Source organism: Pseudonaja textilis, chromosome 2, assembly GCF_049901715.1.
Source record: "Pseudonaja textilis isolate UNSWEBS1 chromosome 2, rPseTex1.2, whole genome shotgun sequence".
Classification (NCBI taxonomy): domain Eukaryota; kingdom Metazoa; phylum Chordata; class Lepidosauria; order Squamata; family Elapidae; genus Pseudonaja; species Pseudonaja textilis.
In genome coordinates, this window is record NC_141991.1 from 136,338,762 (window position 1) to 136,358,399 (window position 19,638).

The 19,638-nt window shown below is 42.7% G+C and overlaps 1 protein-coding gene across 3 annotated transcripts; it reads right to left on the bottom strand.

The window, feature by feature from the left end:
- Positions 1-237: 237 nt before the first annotated feature.
- Positions 238-16,799, bottom strand: LOC113444845 (glycoprotein-N-acetylgalactosamine 3-beta-galactosyltransferase 1-A-like). 3 transcript variants are annotated; one of them, XM_087925424.1, is made up of 4 exons: positions 16,727-16,799; positions 8,706-8,942; positions 6,217-6,881; positions 238-3,308 (listed from the first exon to the last, which is right to left on the bottom strand). In XM_087925424.1, the coding sequence occupies exons 2-4, from the start codon at positions 8,899-8,901 to the stop codon at positions 3,090-3,092; spliced, it is 1,080 nt and encodes a 359-aa protein (XP_087781550.1). In that variant the 5' UTR covers positions 8,902-8,942; positions 16,727-16,799; the 3' UTR covers positions 238-3,089. The 3 variants fall into 3 exon arrangements, with proteins under 3 accessions (XP_087781550.1, XP_087781549.1, XP_087781548.1); XM_087925423.1 differs by lacking the exon at positions 16,727-16,799 and adding an exon at positions 16,042-16,159; XM_087925422.1 differs by lacking the exon at positions 16,727-16,799 and adding an exon at positions 10,006-10,125.
- Positions 16,800-19,638: the final 2,839 nt, after the last annotated feature.

The window sequence follows — 19,638 nt, forward strand, 5'->3', positions numbered from 1 at the left end:
TATACTTATTTACACAAAAACTATGGAAAAACACATACAATTGATGAGGAGTGTATTAACTAAATTATTGAATGCCAAATTATATATCAAATTATCTAAGTGTGAGTGCCATTGTGTGAAACTAGATTACCTGGGATACCAAATCTCTAATGCAGGATTGGAGATGGATCCCATGAAGGTAAAAACTGTAATGGAATAGAAAAGCCCACAAACAAGAAGACAGGTACAAAGTTTTTTGGGCTTTGCAAACTTTTATTGACAATTTATACCTAAATTTGCCCACATTGCACTGCCATTAACCGAGTTGCTAAAAACAAAGAAACAAACAGAAAAACCAAAGCCAAATCAACCAGTTAAATAGTTGGACCAATGTCAACAGGCCTTTGAAACATTAAAATCGTTATTCTCTCAAGCACCCATTTTGCATCATCCTGATTCAGCGAAGAAATACATTGTGCAGGCGGACGCGAGTGATGTAGCCATAGGGGCTGTCCTGTTACAGGAGAATGAAAATGGAGCACTACAGCCATGTGCATATACATCGTGGAAGTTTACTACTACAGAGAGAGGCTGGGCGATATGGGAGGAGTCTTTTGCCATAAAATGGGTACTGAGTACTTGGAGGCATTTCCTGGAAGGAGCACAGGAGGTTTCTGAAGTGTGGACAGATCACTGAAATTTGGAAGCATTACAAAAACCAAGATGATTGTCTCCTAAGCAGATCAGGTGGGCTCTGTACTTTAATCAATTTAATTTCAAATTAAAGTATGTACCGAAAGGACAAAATTTCATGGCGGATGCCTTGTCCCGGTTGCCCCAATATCAATCAACATATTGATATTATTATTCAACCCCTAATTGTTGATAACTCATCTAAAAATGTTGGTCAAGTGACTCGTTTAAAGGAAACAACCTATGACACAATATGAAACGCTACTACACAAGATGCATGGCTGAAAAAAAAAATCCCATTTGTGTTCATTGAAAGATGGCATAGCTTGGAGAGGGAATAAAGTGTACGTGCCAGCCAAGTAGAGACAAAATACTTACAAATTGTCATGATGTAAAACAGGCAGGACATTTCAGATTTTTAAAGACATTACATCTAACCCACCGTCAGTTTTGGTGGCCCAAAATGAGGGTTGATGTCAAACAGTATGTAAAGACATGCCATGTATGCGCAACATCTAAGCCTAGAGTAGGCAAACCAATGGGACTATTGCAGACAGTATCAGAGCCAACACGTCCATGGCAAGATATAGCCATGGATTTTATTGTTGAATTGCCAAACAGCAAGGGATACACGGTAATATGGACCATAATTGACTTATTTTCAAAACAGGCGCATTTTGTCCCCTGTAAAGGCCTACCATCTGCAGAACGATTGGCAGATATGTTTGTGACACAAGTGTATAGATTACACAGGGTGCCCAGAAGAATAATATCTGATAGGGGGGTGCAGTTCACGGCATGATTTTGGAGGACGTTCCTCGCTTTGATGGGGTCTTCTCAAGGACTCAGCTCGGCATACCACCCGAGTACAAACGGAGCCACAGAAAGAGAAAATTTCCATGGCCGAATGATATTTCAGATCATATATCTCACATCAACAAAGAGAATGGGTAGATTTATTATCGTTTGCTAAAATTGCTTACAACAACGCCCTGCATAGCAGTACCGGGTATAGTCCATTTTATATAGTACATGGTATGGAATTCAGCCCAAGTTCGGAATTCATCTGTCAAGAGGAAGAGCCACCTGGTGTTAAAGAATGGGTAGAAAAAATACAAGGATGTTGGAATAACCTACAAAAAACATTAGAAAAAGCTTCCAGAGAATATAAACTTCAAACGAACAAAAAACGGAAGGATATTAAACCCTTCCAGGTGGGAGATCAAGTGTATCTTTCTACCAAATATATCAAATTAAAATTGAACAGCCGAAAACTGGGTCCAAAATATTTAGGCCCTTTTGATATAGTAAGAGTAATTAACCCTGTGACAGTTAAACTCAAATTACCGTCATGGCTAGGTCGGATTCATCCCGTTTTTCATGCAAATTTACTTAAAACAAGTATCCCTAGAAATGACGAGATACCTATGAAACCAGTATATAGAGAACCAGAACAATTTGAAATAGATAGAATACTAGATTCTAGAATACGAAGACATACTATTCAATACCTTGTACGATGGAAAGGGTATCCTGAATCAGAGGCATCCTGGGTGAATGAGTTGGATATGTGTGCAGATAGATTGAAGAAAAAATTCCACAGCCGACATCCCGATAAGCCAGGGGCCGATGTATAACCTCTATACACCATTATCCCTTTTGTCTAATGTGTTCTTGTATTCTAGGCAGAATCTTGGTAGAGGGGGCTGCCCTGTCACGACTCCAATAAAGAACGGACTGGAGCCGAGACAGCCAGGATGTGATACAACCATATTCTTTCACTTATCTAGTGTTGCCATGTGGACGCTATAATGAATATTCGTCAAATAACTTACATCGGCTTCCTGACAAGGAGTGGTGTAATAATAATGATTCATGGCTGAATGTCAAGGGGGTGATGTTGTAATAATGATAAGAAATAAATGAGAGTACATGGACTCGTCGAGCAGGGGAAAGGTGCAGTTACCATGTTTCTTTAATTTAAGGATGCCTGATGTTAGGCAGTGAGGCCAGACGGAAGGTGGTTATAGTAATTATGTTGTTATCCAAAGTATAACATGTATAAATACAGCTCTGAGTTGCAACGAAACCCAGAGTTGATTTTAAACATAATTTGATCGCTGTTACGTGTTGTTGTGGTGTGGAAGATGAATAAAAACTCCACTAAAGCTACAGGAGTTAGTTGATATCTTATCATTCACCCCCTCAATCTCGGTCGAACAGCTGACACTTGGTAACTTTAACACTTGTGGACTTCAACTCCCAGAATTCTGAGTCCACAAGTCTTAAAGTTGCCAAGTTTGGGGACCCCTGCTTTAAAACATGCTAAAATCCATACAGGCCAGCAGGATTGAGTCACTGACGAGTCCGACCATCTGTAGCCTGCATGAGTTTGCTCTGAACTTGCACTCAGTGCTTTACAACTTGCCCTGCTCAGTGGCGTTGCTGCTCCTCTTAGAGTCTTTCCTCAAGGGAGGATGGGACCGAAGGTGACTGGCATTCTCAGGCAAAGGTGGCTGGTAGCGGTAGTGGTAACCATGGGCACGCAGGTGGTAGGTGAGGTATTCCAGGGTGTACATCAACTCCGAGTTCACATAGTGGAAAGAGACAGCCAGGTCAGAGCAGCACTGAGGTCCCTAAGGAACACACAAAAAAAGGGTTGTGTGTGTGTTAATTGCTGAGGTTAGACTACAGACCTACCTGTGGTCACTGTAAGCTGGGTTGAGGAATGTATGAAGCTTCCAGTTGCCTTTTGAAAAAGCACCTTGGGGACCCAGGGGTAGGATTCAATTTTTTTTTCTACCGGTTTTGTGGGCGTGGCTTGGTGGGCGTGGCAGGGGAAGGATACTATAAAATCTCCAGTCAGAGGTAACATTTGCTGGTTCTCTGAACTACTCAAAATTTCCGCTACTGGTTCTCCCGAACTGGTCAGAACCTGCTGAATACCACCTCTGTGTAGAAGACACTCCGTTATTCCAAATCTCTATTCCCCAAATCTTTATATTAGATGACCTGTTCATATGAACGTGGTTGCTTCTCAAATGATCAGGCATAAATGGGCAGGGTGGGCAAAATATGGTTCCTGAATCAGTGGAACTGAGAAATTATGGGCCACTCCATTTCAGGACTACTTTGACACTCCTGCACGAATAATTTCAGCAATGTCCTACAAGTTTTTGAAAGATCCCAGGACAGAAAACTGAGATCTGATGAGATTTCTGCAATCTGAAGTAGGATGGGACCAGAGGTGGTATTCAGCAGGTTCTGACCAGTTCTGGAGAATTGGTAGCGGAAATTTTGAATAGTTTGGAGAACCGGCAAACACCACCTCTGACTGGCCCCGCCCCCATCTATTCTCTGCCTCCCGAGTCCCAGCTGATTGGCTGGCTCTTCTTTGGTTGCCCTGCACAGGAGAACGGAGCTGGAAAGCAGGTTAGTGGGGTGGGGAGGGAATGGGATTTTACAGTATCCTTCCCCTGCCTCTCCCACCAAGCCATGTCATGCCACCAAGCCACGTCCATAGAACTGGAGTAAAAAAATTTGAATCCCACCACTGGATGAGACCCTGCTGGGAAGCCTGGCAAGCTCTTGATTCTGTTTGTTAAAAAAAAAAAAAGTCACAAGAAACTATTTTGTTAAGAAGAATACAAATAAGAGTGAGGAACCTAAGACTTAGATATCGGCCTTCATGGAAAGTCTTGCTGGTTTGGGCCTAGTGGCCCTGAGATATTGAAGAACCACAAGTTCCTTATTCTGATATTACAAAAGCATTTTTTAAAAAAACTCTCATTCATGCCCACATACATGCATGCATACATACAGTCAATAGTACAGAGCAATTACAGTTGGCTTCTTTCCACTTCAGCTCACAGCAAGCATTAGCTAATCTCCAATTAATCACTTAATCCTCTAGGGTCACTGAATCCCAATTCCCTTACTAAGGTTAAACATATTTCTGGCATCTTTGCCCTCCGATCCCTCACTTCAGATTAATCTTCAGTCAGACAGGGTTATCCATCCATGTTTCACATTTGTCCACTTAGACAGCTCCCCTTTTGCTCCTCCAGTGTACCCTATTCCCATCCCATGGCTCTGGGTGGCATCAAGTGTCTCCTAGGTCTACCAGCTTCCCGAGGCAACATCATTGCCAAACCTCAAATGACAGCTGCGAATGAAGCAAATGCAAGAGGAAAGGAGCATTACTCTTTCTCCTATCCCCTTGAGGGAAAAAAAAAAGGTTTGTAGGGTAAAGCTACCTGCTGAAAAATTCTTTTTCTAGACAAGTACAAGAGTACGTAAGTCTAGCCTTCTCCTTCATCTGGCCACCCTACACAGAGACAGAAACGTATCCCGCCCACAACAGACCTGCCAACAGCTGGAGAGGCATCTCTATTGTTGCCAAGAAAACCTTATGACCATGCCGGAAGCATAGAAATGGTTGACTTAGAGGTAAGCAGTGAAGCTGTTGAAGAACCCGTGGTCTTCCAATTGTGGCTGTATATTTAACCCCATTGGTCTCAGCAGCACAGTCTCATGGTTAGAAAAATGGGGATTTGTAGCAGTTCCATGTCCATTATTTCCAGTCTGTATTGTACAGCTACGTCCAGCAACTTACAGGGGCCCTAGGAGAGGCAAAAGCGTCTGCCATAGGTATCCACATCCAAGAGATCTCAGATTCAACCTCAGGCACCTCTGAGTAGGTTCTATGACAACTTGCCACAGCTAACGCGCTATAGTCAACTCACTGCAGTCAACTCTCCATGGCCAACTCAGGACAATTTGCCACAGGACAACTAACTTGCCACAGGACAATTCAACAATTCAGTGTAATTGTTTAAAATAGTTAACAAAACATTTTAATTTTTTGTCATTCACATCTTATTGTGTCCCTCCTTGGGCATCCTTTCTGTACTGATTCTATTCCACTATTCCTTCAATATTAGTGTGACTTTTTTTTTTCCCCTGGTGAGTTGTCCCATGGAGAATTGGCCATGGTGAATTGTCCCGTGTTGGGTTAGCCATGGCAAGTTGTTCCATTCCGCTTTTGAGCAGCACTGAAGAAAATTCTTGACAGAAAGCCCTAAAGGAAACTGTTTTCACTAGAATAGAATAGAATAGAATAGAATAGAATAGAATAGAATAGAATAGAATAGAATAGAATAGAATAGAATAGAATAGAATAGGACTAGACTAGAATAGACTAGAATAGACTAGAATAGAATTCTTTATTGGCCAAGTGGGAATGGACATGCAAGGAATTTGTCTTGGTGCAAATGCTCTAAGTGTACATAAAAGAAAAGATACATTCATCAAGAATCATAAGGTACAACACTTAATGATAGTCAATAGGGTACAATAAGCAATCAAATCATACTAGGAAACAGTCCATATAAATCGTAAGGATACAAGCGACAAAGTTACAGTCATACAGTCACAAGTGGGAGGAGTTGGGTGATAAGGAGTGATGAGAAGGTGAATAGCAATAGTAATGCAGACTTTGTAAATTGTAAACTATTGCAGGAGAAAGCTTAGTGTGCCACCTACCTCCACAACAGGATAATAGGAATAAGACCAGTACCAGGAGCTTTTTGAGACCTTCCCTGTCAAGTGCTGCTCAGGCACAAAAGGGTGGAAGGTCTCCCGCTTTCTCGTGTCTCGGGAGTCTCCGGCCTCCACGCCCATCTTCTCCATGCACTGGCCCAGAGCCAGGTCCTCCACGGATGACGTGTGGCTGCAGACCTTGGTGGCAAAGCCCGCAACGAAACGACGCAGGGCCTCCTTGCTCAGGACGTAGCCCCCACCCCCACTCATATAGCCTTGCTTGGCAAAGGGCCGGAAGCGCCTCCCAAAATAGATGGGCCTGCTGGAGGAGTAGTTGGAGAGCAGCCACCGGAGGTTTTCGAGCACCACGAAGGTATCGTCGTCTGCTTTGAGGAACCAGTCGGCCTGTTCCAAGTGATGCGCATGCACATAATGGAAAGCCTTGATGGTTTTCCAGTAGAGCTGGTCCCTGCCTTCCTTGGTACCCAGTCCTACAGTGGGGAAGTCTTTGTCCTCCACTGAACTCATGAAAACCACCACGTTGCAATGACGGGTCCAAGTGGCCTTGACGTGGTAGGCTTTCCTCTCCAAGTTTTGGGGCCCTGTCATCACCCAGCACAGAATCCGCACCTTGTCATACAGTTCATCTGCCACACTGCTCTCCTCACCTGAGGAAGAGGGAACCCAAAGAGTTACCATTTTTTTCCCCCAACGATTGGTCATCTTAAGAACCTAAAATTTACATATACTACGTACAGGTAAGTCCTCGACTTACAACAGCTCATTTAGTCACCGTTCAAAGATACAACAGCAGTGGGGAAAAGTGACTGAGTGTCGGGTGAAGCTCCGGTCAAAATCCAAGAAAGAAAACTTTAGACTCCATTGTTATAGAGAAAAGGACTTTTACTGAAAATTGAAATGGTAGCGTCAGAAGAAATACAGTACAAGATCTGAGGCAATCGGCGCGAAAATCACACATAGAAAGTTATCCCATGTTTCCACCCCCAATAGTTCAAACTGGCCATCCAATCTGAGATGTGTATAAATGTCATGTGGGGCATCTTCAGGTGGCGTTTCACACATCTGATATGCCAAGATGGCTGACCTTGGCGTAGACAGATAAAGGGCCCCATCTGTGCAGTAAGCAAGTAAGCATAGTCAAGGAAACATCCCAACATTTACATTTCACCAACTTAAACCTCCAGCACTCTTCCCCTCACAAAGTCCAATTATACTTCCCTCCCCCGCTTTCTATGGCAGCCGGAAAGATAAGCAGAAGGATTCTTGGAGGCTGACACTTAGGACCCTTTTTTCCACACCTGTTGCAGCATCCCCATAGTCACATGATCAAAATTCAGGCGGCTGACAGTGGTTCATATTTATGATGGTTGCAGTGTCCTGAGGTCATGTGATCACTTTCTGTGAACTTCTGACAAGCAAAGTCAATGGGGAAGCCAGATTCACTTAGCAACCGTGTCCCTAACTTAACAACTGCAGTGATTCACTTAACAAACTGTGGCAAGAAAGGTCGTAAAAATGAGACGAAACTCCCTTAACAAATGTCTTCCTTAGCAACAGAAATTTTGGGCTCAATTGTGGTCGTACGCCAAGGACTACCGGTATTGATTACATGTTTAACTTGTTCTTAGACCACAGATGTTCAACGGTTACATCAGCAGGTGCTCCTAAAGCCCAGGCCACAAAATCCCACTTCAGGATTCTCAGATTCTGTGACCACAAATGTCGCAACAACAATACTGTATGCACAATTATATCGTTTACTGCAGCTATCTCGTTCATGGGCTGCAAGGTGAAATTGTTGCTTGCAGCTGAGACTAGCTGACTGAGGGACACACTGTACATCTCAGTAGCAGAACATTCCATGATGTTCCCAGACAAGAATTATTAGCAATATCCAGATCATCAGCCAGCACAATCTGCTTGACTGTAACCCTTTTGACAGGACCAAATGGAGCATTTAAAGTTGGACAAAGGATTAAACTGGGGACTCACACTCCATATTTAATTTGGTAAGTGTGACAGGGCAAAAAAGCTTCCCCAACTACCAGTAACTAATATGAAGTGAAATTGCCCAGCAATCAATGCACAAGACAGCACACTACAATACGTCAAGCCTTTTTTTATAAACTGTGTTCCCAGCTGCAGCTAATGAAGGGAATCAGGGCCCTTTCCTCCCCCGTAAGCCACGCAACCCACGTTGCTCTCTTGTCCATTCTTGCCTGTGTACCTTAGGATGAAGAGGAGGTGGGCCTGGATCTTCCTTTGAATTCCCTCTCCCTTGTTCTTCCTGTCCCCTGCTCTGCCCTTCCCCAGTTTCCTCCAAAGCCAACGGAGCCACTCTCCCACTCCCTGTCAGCTGTTTGGCTTTCTCCTCGGATTCAGACTCCAACAGGAGCATGACACTCTATTTCCTAGTCCTTATGACTGTTATGGCAATCCTGAGGTTTCTGCTGGACCTGTTCTGTTCTTACCTGCTTGGTGTAAGTGTGCAAGAGCTGATTTAGCCAACATGCTTTCTAGATCCTTGGAGTCATGCAGCATCTGGAGGTCAAGACGTAGGGATCCTTCCCATGTCAGGTTTTGCACAAGGTAGAAGATGCTAAAAAAGCCAGAAATGAGGCCTAGGAGGAAAGCCAAAAAGGAAGTCCTGGAGCCTGATACACCCATGCCAGGGGATGAAAACTGCAAATGAGGATGCGTCACATAATCTGTAGTGGGAAGAAAGCAGAATGAAGAGGAAGAAGCCTCTGTTGACTGCCAACATTATTGTTACACCCAAGGTCAGCTGTGGAATCCTATACACATTTTATTACAATCACTACTGGCATCAAGCAAATTGGGTGGGAAGTACACACACATCTAATGTGGAGATGTACGGATTGTTATATGGTGTTCCAAAATCTATAACATAAAGTTAACAGAATGACAGATCTGGAAGGGACCCTGTAGGTCATCTAGTCCAACCCCTCCCCCCCGGCCAAACAGGAGACCCAACACCATTTCTGGCAGACGGCAGTCCAGTCTCTTCTTGAAAGCTTCAGGTTATGATTAGGTCACCACATCTGCCCAGTTTTAACACCTCTACAGGCTGTGGATATATCCCAGGTTCTTCTTGGACCCCAACGGCAAACTCTTAGAAAGAAACGAATGCGAACAAAAATTATCTATCCTGGACCAGAGACTGTAGAAGACTGCAGTCTAATTCCCCAACTTTCCTCAACCTGGTGCTCTTTGGATGTGTTGATTGCAATTCCAGCTACCTAACCAAAAATAATATATTTGAGGATGCAATTTCCTCATCTAAGAAGACACGGATGAATATGTCTTCTCCTTCAAATAAGAGATATCTTACCTGGTTTGGTCTGCTGGATAGAAAGTTCACAACGATTAATACCACACCTCTGCCTGCAACGTTTTGTTTGCAAAAGGTTTCATTTTCTTTAAATTGCCTTAGCATAACTGTTTTTAAAAAAATCTAGATAGAAATATCTCACAGTGAGGGACTATGATTTCTATCTCTATCTCTTATATCTATATCAGAGGTGGTATTCAGCAGGTTCTGACTAGTTCTGGAGAACCAGTAGCAGAAATTTTGAGTAGTTCGGAGAACCAGCAAATACCGCCTCTGACTGGAGATTTTACAGTCTCCTTCCCCTGCCATGCCCAGCAAGTCACGCCCGCAGAACCGGTAGTAAAAAAGTTTGAATCCCACCACTGATCTATATCATCTATTTCTGCATCAGTATTGACCGCCAAATATACTATACACACCTGTGCTGTTTGCTGCTCTACCAGCCAAGCCTGTAATCGGGAGAGTAGGTTGGGTGAAAGAGATCTCATGGCATCAAGCTATTTTGTAGGTAGCAGGGCAGAAGGCAAATGTAGTAATTAAAATCCAATTCCATTTCTTCCTAATCGGATTAAAATATTTGCTCTTTAACCCCTCTGGTGCTAAAAGGTTTACAGAGTTAACTGCCTAATCCTTAATGCAGCGACACAAGTAGAGCTGTGGGGACAAATTAAAGGCAAGCCCAAGATAGTGCCATCCATCATATTAGAAATTGTCTGGGAACTGAGAGATCATGAGTTTAGTCCCCTCTTGGATGCTAAACCAGATGGTAACCTTGAGCCAGTCGCTCTCAATCCTAGGGAAACAATAAGGGCAAACGCCAAAGGAGGTGAGGGCTTCACTTCCTTTTGGCTCAGCACCCTTCCTGGTTTTACAAGAAAGAAACTGCCGCTTCCCCTGCCTTGAGGCAGCCTTGAGTTGGTCTCTGTTCGAAGGCAGTCAGAAATGCCCAGCCCATTGTTGGCTCAGACAAGCTAGATCTGAGATTTGGAAGCCCCCATGAACTGCATCTTAAATATCAAAGGAAGGCAGTTATGTGGACTGGAAGTGGGATCGAAGGCCAATTCCCCAAATATTGTCTTCTAGGGGATTGGTAAACATTTGGCCCTCACATTTCCTCCTGGGCCCCAAAAACCCTGCCTGCTCATCCCCATGATTGAGGTATGATTGACACCTCCTGTTGATGCCCTTTCTTAGGCTAGAGAATGAGCTGGTTTTCATTGCCAGAAAGCTGGTGGCCCTGGAGACAGAGAGCTATGCCTTCATCATTTGGGTTAGTTTTACCAAGACAACCCTCTTGAAAGGGGGGTGCTAATCCTTCAACTTATTTTGGTGCTAAGGAATCTTTCTTAAAGCCCTTATTTGCAGGGGGTGGAGAGAGATTCTCCAAGAAAACAGTCCTTTGTGTTAGTTAGAACAAGGGGCCAGTCTTCAGTGAGTCTTATGAAGATAACCCACCCCAACTAACCTCTGGCCTTTCAAAAGACTCTAAAAACATGTTTTGGCCAATGGGCAAGGAGACCAGGGAATATGGCAGAGTCAGCCCAGAAGTAGAATGTTAACTGTTAAACACGATTATGCCAGCTGTGAATCTCATTCAACTTTATGATGGTTTTAATATTATATGTACATGTTTTCTATACTGTTGTTTTCTTCCTTTTGTTTTTCTTGTTCTTTAAATGATTTTTTTTGTTTTGCTGTTGTTTTTATGTTGGCTTTAATTATTTGTAAACCACCCCAGAGTCATACATATGAGATGGGCAAGTATATGCATGCAAATAAGAAAGAAAGAAAATAAGAAAGAACAAAGAAGACATAAATAAAGAACAAAGGGCACCATCTGAGGCTAGGCTGGAAGATCAGGATGAGATCATAATTGGGAACAGGCAGTGGATTAACTGGGTAATCTAAATGGCTGTGAAGTTGGACTGGGGAATCCCAGTGTGAACTTTGGACCGGCTGTGTTCTCTCTCTGCCAAGTGACTTCACAGGGCTGTTTACAGTGGGGACAAATAGGAAGAGAGAGCACTATATTCACTGTTTTCATTTCTCCATGAGAGGCAAGGTATTCAATAAATAAATATCACCACAGCCTCCTCTAGATAGAGAAGAGGACCAACAATTGACTAGATACCTGGGAAAAGCAGGGCAGAGAAAGTAGTAAAACAAGCTCCAATGAGATCCATTCCCCTCATTGATATCTGGGGTCAAGACTAGAATATCCAAGCGGTGGAATGTGACCCGTCCCGAGTAGAAGACACTGGAAGTAGCTATAGTAGCCACCGGCCATCACCGCTCTGCCTTTCCTCAAAAGCTCTCCTCCATCAATATCCCTTGCATGTGCTTGTTATACAAACTGTTTTGGGTCCCCTAAACTACATTGGCACAGTGGTTAAAGGCACCAGGCTAGAAACTGGGAGATTGTGTGTGTTCTATGCTGCTTAGGCACGAAAGTCAGATAGGAGACTTTGAGCCATTTGCTCTCTAGGAAGGAGGGCAAGAGCAACTTCTGAAAATAATGCCAGGGACTTGTCCAGCCAGTCTCCAGGAAACAACACTGACTGGAAGATACAAAAACCAACAAACCAACCACCCTACCCGATTCCATTGTCTCAGGGATAGTACTGAGCACTATGTGAAATCAGCACTGAAATTAAATTTCGCCATCAATGCAGCCAATTTCTGTCTGGGGGGGAAGAGCACGTACCGTTTACAATCAGGCAGCAGGACGACTGTTTCCTGAATGCTGGGAGATTTTTCTACTACAAATCCTACGAAAACACAGCTCCCCAAAAGCAGCTTCGGAAAAGGGGAGAGATCGCTAACAGACACTGAAGGACAGGATGACAGTTGGCTGACAATCTTGGTTTTCTTACATTTATTTATTTTTAATCTACCATTGTTAATTCTTGCCTGCCTAGTAAATGTAACTTGTTCCCAAAAAGCGTCTTCTGCAATCCTTCTGGGTATATATATAAGAACCTTAGTCTTAAATCTCTGTAGGGGTGATGAATTATTTCTTGTGGGGGAATATCAGTGAGTCTAATTACTCCATGCACAAAACAGTGAAATGGAATTCAAAAAAGGATGCATGTCTAATTTAAGATGAAGATATACAGGTATGAGTATAACTCATAAGAACAACCCTGCTGGATCAGCCAATTTTGTCCAGATTTCACTGTAACCAACCAGATACATCATGGACATTGTCAAGCAAAATATGAGACACGGCTATCTTCCATTATTGTTTCACTACAATTAGTATTTAAGCTATGGTACCTCCCATGGCGTTGATTGTCACCAAGACTAGTGGTCATGAATAGCCCTACTGTTTATGAACCTGCCTAGACTTTTTTCAAAGCCACAATACTTTTCCAAAGTATAAAGAAGCCCTTCATTTTAGCAGTCGCGAATCTCAATGCATTTAACTTGACCCTGAGTTTTGATATAGGAAAAGGAGGAGAACTCTTTAGGCGTGCATCTGATGATGTCATGCACAATTGTGTGTATCCTGCATGCCCCACGTGTACTTTAAAACTGTCCGCCTTTCCAGCAGTAGGAGAGTAAGACAAAGGTAGGTTAAATAGAGACACATATGTTTACTTTGCAAAATTTGCACAATTGTATTTAACTTGGCAAAATTTGAACTTCCTTGTGCATGTTTTCTCCTCCCCTTTTAATTGCCATATAAACAAAGTTCCACGTATAATCCATTCAGGAACTTGTTCTAAGTATTTTTCTATCTGCATTATCACAATTTCCCCTGTCAGGATCAGCAAATTAGCACCACTTTGGAATGTACACAAGTCCATTTCTACCTCCATAAACTGATAGTCACTATTAAATTCTTAATAATGATTAATATTCTTGATGTTAAGTTATTAAAATTATTTAAAAAATTAAAATTAAATATTCTAATCAATATTCTCAATATTGATTAATATTAATATTGAAGAGTAAGTACTCAGTCATCTTAGGTCTGGTACTCTTCAATATCTTCATAAACAACTTAGATGAGGGAACAGAAGGTAAATTTGCAGATAATACTAAACTGGCAGGAATAGCCAACACCCCAGATGACAGGCTCAGGATCCAAATGGACCTTGACAGACTTGAACACTGGCCCTATCTAACAAAATTTAATTTATTGTAGAGAAAAATAAGGTTTTTACATCTAGGCAGGAAAAACCAAATGTACAAGTACAGATTGAAAGTAGTAACTGAGAGGAACTTGAAGTCCTAATGGACAATCATTTAAATATGAGCAAGCAGCGTGCAGCAGCAGCCCAAAAAGTTAATACAATCCTTGGTTTCATAAACAGCGGGACAGTCAAGATCATGTGAAGTATCAGTACCGCTTTATAAAACCTTTGTAAGACCCCCGTCTGCACCCAGTTTTGGTCATCACAGTATGAAAAACATAATGTTGAGACTTTGGAAAAAATGCAGAGAAGAGCAACGAAGATGATTAAGGGCCTGGAGGCTAAAACATATGAAGAACGGTTACAGGAACTGGGTATGGCTACTCTAGAGAAAAGAAGGACTAGGGATGACATGATAGCAATGGTCCAATATTTGAGGGGCTGCCACAAAGAAGAGGGGGTCAACCTATTTTTCAAAGCATCAAAAAGCAGGAAAGAAACAATGGATGGAAACTAATCAAGGAGAGAAGCAACCTGGAATTAAGGAGAAACTTCCTAAGAGTGAGAACAATTAACAGGTGGAACAGCTGGCCTTCAGAAGTTGTGGGTGTTTCATCACTGTTTTAAGAAGAGACTGGACAGCTACTGCAGATGACACAACAGTGATTGGTCTCATTCGAGACAACGATGAATCAGCATACAGACAGGAGGTTATACAACTTGCCTCGTGGTGTAACCGGAGCAATCTGGAACTGAACACACTCAAAACCGTAGAAATGGTGGTAGACTTAAGAAGAAACCCTCCCATACTACCACCTCTTACAATACTAGACAACACAGTATCAACAGTGGAGACCTTCAAATTTCTAGGTTCTACTATATTACATGACCTAAAATGGACACCTAACATCAAAAAATGTCGTCAAAAAAGCACAACAAAGAATGTTCTTTCTGCACCAATTCAGAAAGCTCAAACTGCCCAAGGAGCTGCTGATACAGTTCTACAGAGGAATTATTGAGTCTGTCATCTGTACCTCTATAACTGTCTGTTTTGGTTCTGCAACCCAGCAGGACAGTCACAGACTTCAGAGGATAATTAGGACTGCAGAAAAAACAATTACTACCCACCTGCCTTTCATCGAGGACCTGTATACTGCACGAGTCAAAAAGAGGGCTGTGAAAATATTTACGGACCCCTCACATCCCGGACATAAACTGTTTCAACTCCTTCCCTCAAAACGACCGTATAGAGCACAGCACAGCAGGACAACTAGACACAAGGACAGTTTTTTCCCGAAAGCCATCACTCTGCTAAACAAATAATTCCCTCAACACTGTTCAACTGTTTACAAAGTGTACACTACTATCACTAATAATCTTTTCATCACTCCTTATCACCCATTCCCTCCCACTTGTGACTGTATGACTGTAACTTCGTTGCTTGTATCCTTACGATTTATATGAACTGTTTCCTAGTATGATTTGATTGCTTATTGTACCCTATGACTATTATTAAGTGTTGTACCTTATGATTCTTGATGAATGTATCTTTTCTTTTATGTACATTGAGAGCATTTGCACCAAGACAAACTCCTCGCGTGGCCAATCACATGTGGCCAATAAAAGAATTCTATTCTATTCTACTTGTCTGAAGTGATGATATAGGGCCTCCTTGAGCAGGGGATTGGGCTGGGAGATTTCCAAGATCCTGTCCAACTCCATTATTTCCGTTTTCTGCATTCTGTATATCCATCCAGATAGATCTTCAGGTCACAAGAGACATTTCTTACAAAATCCCTGAGAATCTTTTGCACTCTCTCTCTCTTTTATGACTAGACAGATATTGCTAAAAGCAGCAAGGATCTCCAGAAATGGTGGAGGAGGCAAGTAATTTCCAGCTCTCCAGCCCCAAAATCAATCCTCTGGAATTACAACCACAATTGAAACCAAAACTTCCATTGTTAAGTGAGACATTTGTTAGATGAGTTTTGCCCCATTTTGCGACTTTTGTTTCCACATTTAAGTGAATCCTTGCAGTCATTAACTGAGTAACACGGTTGTCAAGTGAACCTAGCTTTCCCATTGACTTTGCTCATCAGGTCGTAAAAGGTGATCACATGATCCCAGGATGCTCTGACTGTCATAAGTAGGAATCTGTTGCAAAGTGTCTGAACTTTGATCACCTAATTTTGATCAGTATCATGGTTGGATATTGCAACAGTGCTAATTAAGTGTGAAAAATGGTCGTAAGTCACTTTTTTCAGTGCCCGTTGTAACTTTGATCACTAAATGAACTGCCGTAAGTCGGGGACTAACCTGTACTGAGAGAGGTTCCCTCCTGTCCGTCACTTATATCAGGAATAGTGAGAGGAGAAACGGGGAAGAAAGGCACTTTTTTGCTCTTCAACCTCTTCTGAATTAAAAGAAAGGAAATCTGGAAGGGAAAGAGAGAGAAAACAGGAAGAAAATGCAGGGATGGGGTTGAGGGGAACAGAGCTGGAGCCAAAAGACAGAATTAGATACCGGGGAGCGAAAAGCACATTAGCAGACAGAAGAAAAGATCTATTTGAAGGACTGCCACAGAGACGATGGGATCAAGCTATTTTCTAAAGCGCCTGTAGGGCCAGACAAGGAATAACGGATGGAAACTGAACAAGGAAAGATTCAACTTGGAAATAAGGAGAAATTTTCCGACAGAGCAATCAACCCATGGAACAGCTTGTCTTCGGAAGTTCTGGAAGCGCCATCACTGGAAGCTTTCAAGAGACTGTCAGAAATGATGTAGGGTCTCCTGCTCGGGTGGGATGAGGGCGGGGTTGGACTAGATGACCTATAAAGGTCCCTTCCAACTTTGTTAATCTGTCATCTCCGGAACGTCGCCTCTCATCGCAAGACCCGCAAAAAGGCAAAAGACAAGAGGCGACCACAACTCCCGGGCTGGGCTATGAAAGGGAGACAACCCTCCCCCTTCCTCCCCAACCTCCCGATCCGCCAGACTCACCTGCGTAGCCGGCCGCCGCTTAGCCGACGAGCCGCCAAGCCTGGACGTCTAGATTCAAGCGGCTCCAACGCAGACGGCCGGCCCCCGCGTGCGTCCATTGGCTGGAATCCCTCGAGGCCTGCCACGATTGGCTCCCTGACCAGAAGGCCAGAGGCGCGGGCGGGGCTTTAGGGCGAAGAAGGCACATGGAGGGTGTAAGCGGAGGAGGGATGTTTGTTTTAGTGCCCGCTTCTGTCGTGGGCGGTGGGAGGCGGTGGAAGGGCCGAGGGAGCGATAGGGATTCCCCCGCTCCACCTTTGCGGCTCTCCAAGCGAGGCGCAAAGACGAATCCATGATCCTTCTTCATTTCCATTCCGTCGCGAATTTGAGAACTCTTAAGAGTCTATGGAGATTCTCGGTCATCCCAGCCATGGTTGTTCCAAAGGTGATTTTTTCCCCCCCAAGAGGCAATTGGACTTTTTTGTTTTTCTTTGAAGACGTTTCGCTTCTCATCCGACAAGCTTCTTCACAGCTGCAGAAGCTTCTTGGATGAGAAGGGAAAGGTCTTCAAAGAAAAAACAAGAAAGCCTATTTGCCTCTTGAAAAAAAGCACCTTTGGGACACCTAAGAGGCATGTGGAGAGCTTCCTCCCCTTCAAACCAACATTACTGGCATTTTATGAACCAGCGACTAAGCCAATATTCTTTACCATTTGTATTACCCCACAAATCAAATTTCTATGCCTTTTCGCCCTCATTATTCCCTTCCTTTGTTCTAGAGTTGTCATAACAGCAAGCCCTTGGATTGTGCTTTGCTCTTTACCTCAACCCGTAAAGACCTTGGCAGCTCTTCGCCTTCACGGAATATCCCCCAAGCCTTAAGCAGCCTTAACCTGCAGTAGGATCTGCTGTTTTCTACACCAGTCTAGACCAATCTTGATCCAGGTTGGCAAATTCCTCTCGGATATTCTTGTATTTTAGGACAGTAAATGAGAAATATCTGTCATTGGCTGTTCACCAGCTATTTGGTGCCATGAAAATATTTGCCCTGTGACCAATCTGATAGCCAGACATGACAACCAGGGTTAGGATAGCTTATTGCTATCCTGGCAGGCTGACTTACATTAAGAACCTGTGTGTGTGTGTGTGTGTGTGTGTGTGTGCACGCATATGCATATGCATGTGTGCACGCACACGTGTGTGATGTGTTTATAGAAATAAACTCCATAAACTAGCTTTCTTTCAGGCCAGTTGAAAGAGAGTTGCAGAAAGTTGTTCCTTATCAATCAAATGCATCACATGATGCTCTTCATGCAAGGGGAAAAATCACTTAAAATATAACTAATATAACTAATATGTAACAAATTATTAGCTTATTATTTTAAGGTTCCAGTTTACCAAGTCAAAGATTTCAAAGTTTAGTGGTAGTCCTTTTGGTTGATTATTGGAGACATTTTCCCCAAAATTTGACTAGGGGGTTAAATTTCAGCAATCTTGCCACCCAAACTTCATATTGATTTTTTTTAATGATTTTCTATAAGTCTTTGCTTCATATCTGATAAAATGGTAGATTACTTATACTGTACTTATAGTATAAATCAAATAAGAGAATTAAATGAGCACTTCCTTGTAAGAGACATAGAGTAGAACTGTACCTGGAGTTGGGGAAAGGAAAGTCAACAGAAGGAAAAGTAACAGTGCATACAAAACAATTCTCAACCTAAAAGTCCACTATGTATGTAAATAAGCATTAAGGAGTGGTTTTATAGAGGTACTTTCTATTTACATAAAGCCAGGAGGATGAGAACCAGAAAACATGCTTCCGTCCTCTTCAGTAATGTTTTCTGAGAGACAATAGAATCAGAGAGTTGAAAAGGTCATCAAGTCCAACCCCTTGCACATTAGGGGATTTACTATGTCATTCCCCAATAGATGAATATCTTCTTGACTGTTTAAAAACCTCCAGAGAAGTGGAAGAAATCACCCCATGCACTAATCTATTCCACCAATTGGCAGCTCTTATTTTCAAGGAAGCTTCTTCCAAATGTCTCACCTGCACCTACACATCCTTGTAGTTTCGTCCCATTAATTCTTATCCTCTTATCATCCCAGTCTTATCCTGTGGAACAAGTGAGAATAGGTCCGAACCTATTCAATAATTGTCTTTGTTGTGATGTCCAGAAATTAGGCTTGGACTGCAGCACTGTAGCAAATTCAGGTGGCAGTTGCATCGGATTGAAGCTATCTTCTGTAGCAACATGCTTTACTCTGGATTACAAAACCCACGTTATATTGCAGCAACGAACACATTCGTCTTTCCTTCCGGAAAGCTCAAAATATGGATTCCACCCAGTGCCCAGGGTCTAAATCAGTCATCTGCCCAACAGTGAAGATCAAAGTGAAGATCTTTCTTCATCTCTGTGAGATTAGTTGAAATGAAGCGTTTCTTTCTCTTCATCGGGAATAGCTTCTGGAATGGCATTCTGCTGGAGACTAGGAAGTAGCTTCCCCCACCCAAAGCCAGCCTTGCTCCTCACCCTTCCCTGGGAAAGACACTGCTTGGTGAAGTGGGGCTACCACACTACTCATACATCAAGAGATGATCAGCACGACTTCAGGCCCCTCTCACTTTTAGCTTTGTGAGGTAGGTATGATGTGTCCAGCTGTAACAAATGAAGGCCCATCACATTATCTCTGGATTAGCAAGTCACAGACAAGGACACAACTGTACTGTACCACAGGTAACTTCAACATGGGGAAATGGCCATTCAGCATATTTAAAATAACAGGTTAGCTTCCTAATGATCGTTTAAGCAAGGTATATATTCAATCTTTGTCTTATACAGTAAATTGTAACATACATATAGACGATAGCCAATGAAATGGATGAATTGTCTTATGCTTACCTTTGTACTATAAATTCAGTAACTCTAT

What these genes read in the sequence shown, in the direction of transcription:
- LOC113444845 (XM_087925424.1), bottom strand. Translation starts at nt 8,901, where the DNA reads ATGGGTGTATCAGGCTCCAGGACTTCCTTTTTGGCTTTCCTCCTAGGC. An exon ending in TGCACACTTACACCAAGCAG is followed by an intron (nt 6,882 to 8,705) that starts GTAAGAACAGAA and finishes CCTCTTCCTCAG; the next exon opens with GTGAGGAGAGCAGTGTGGCA. An exon ending in CCTATTATCCTGTTGTGGAG is followed by an intron (nt 3,309 to 6,216) that starts GTAGGTGGCACA and finishes TGTGTTCCTTAG; the next exon opens with GGACCTCAGTGCTGCTCTGA.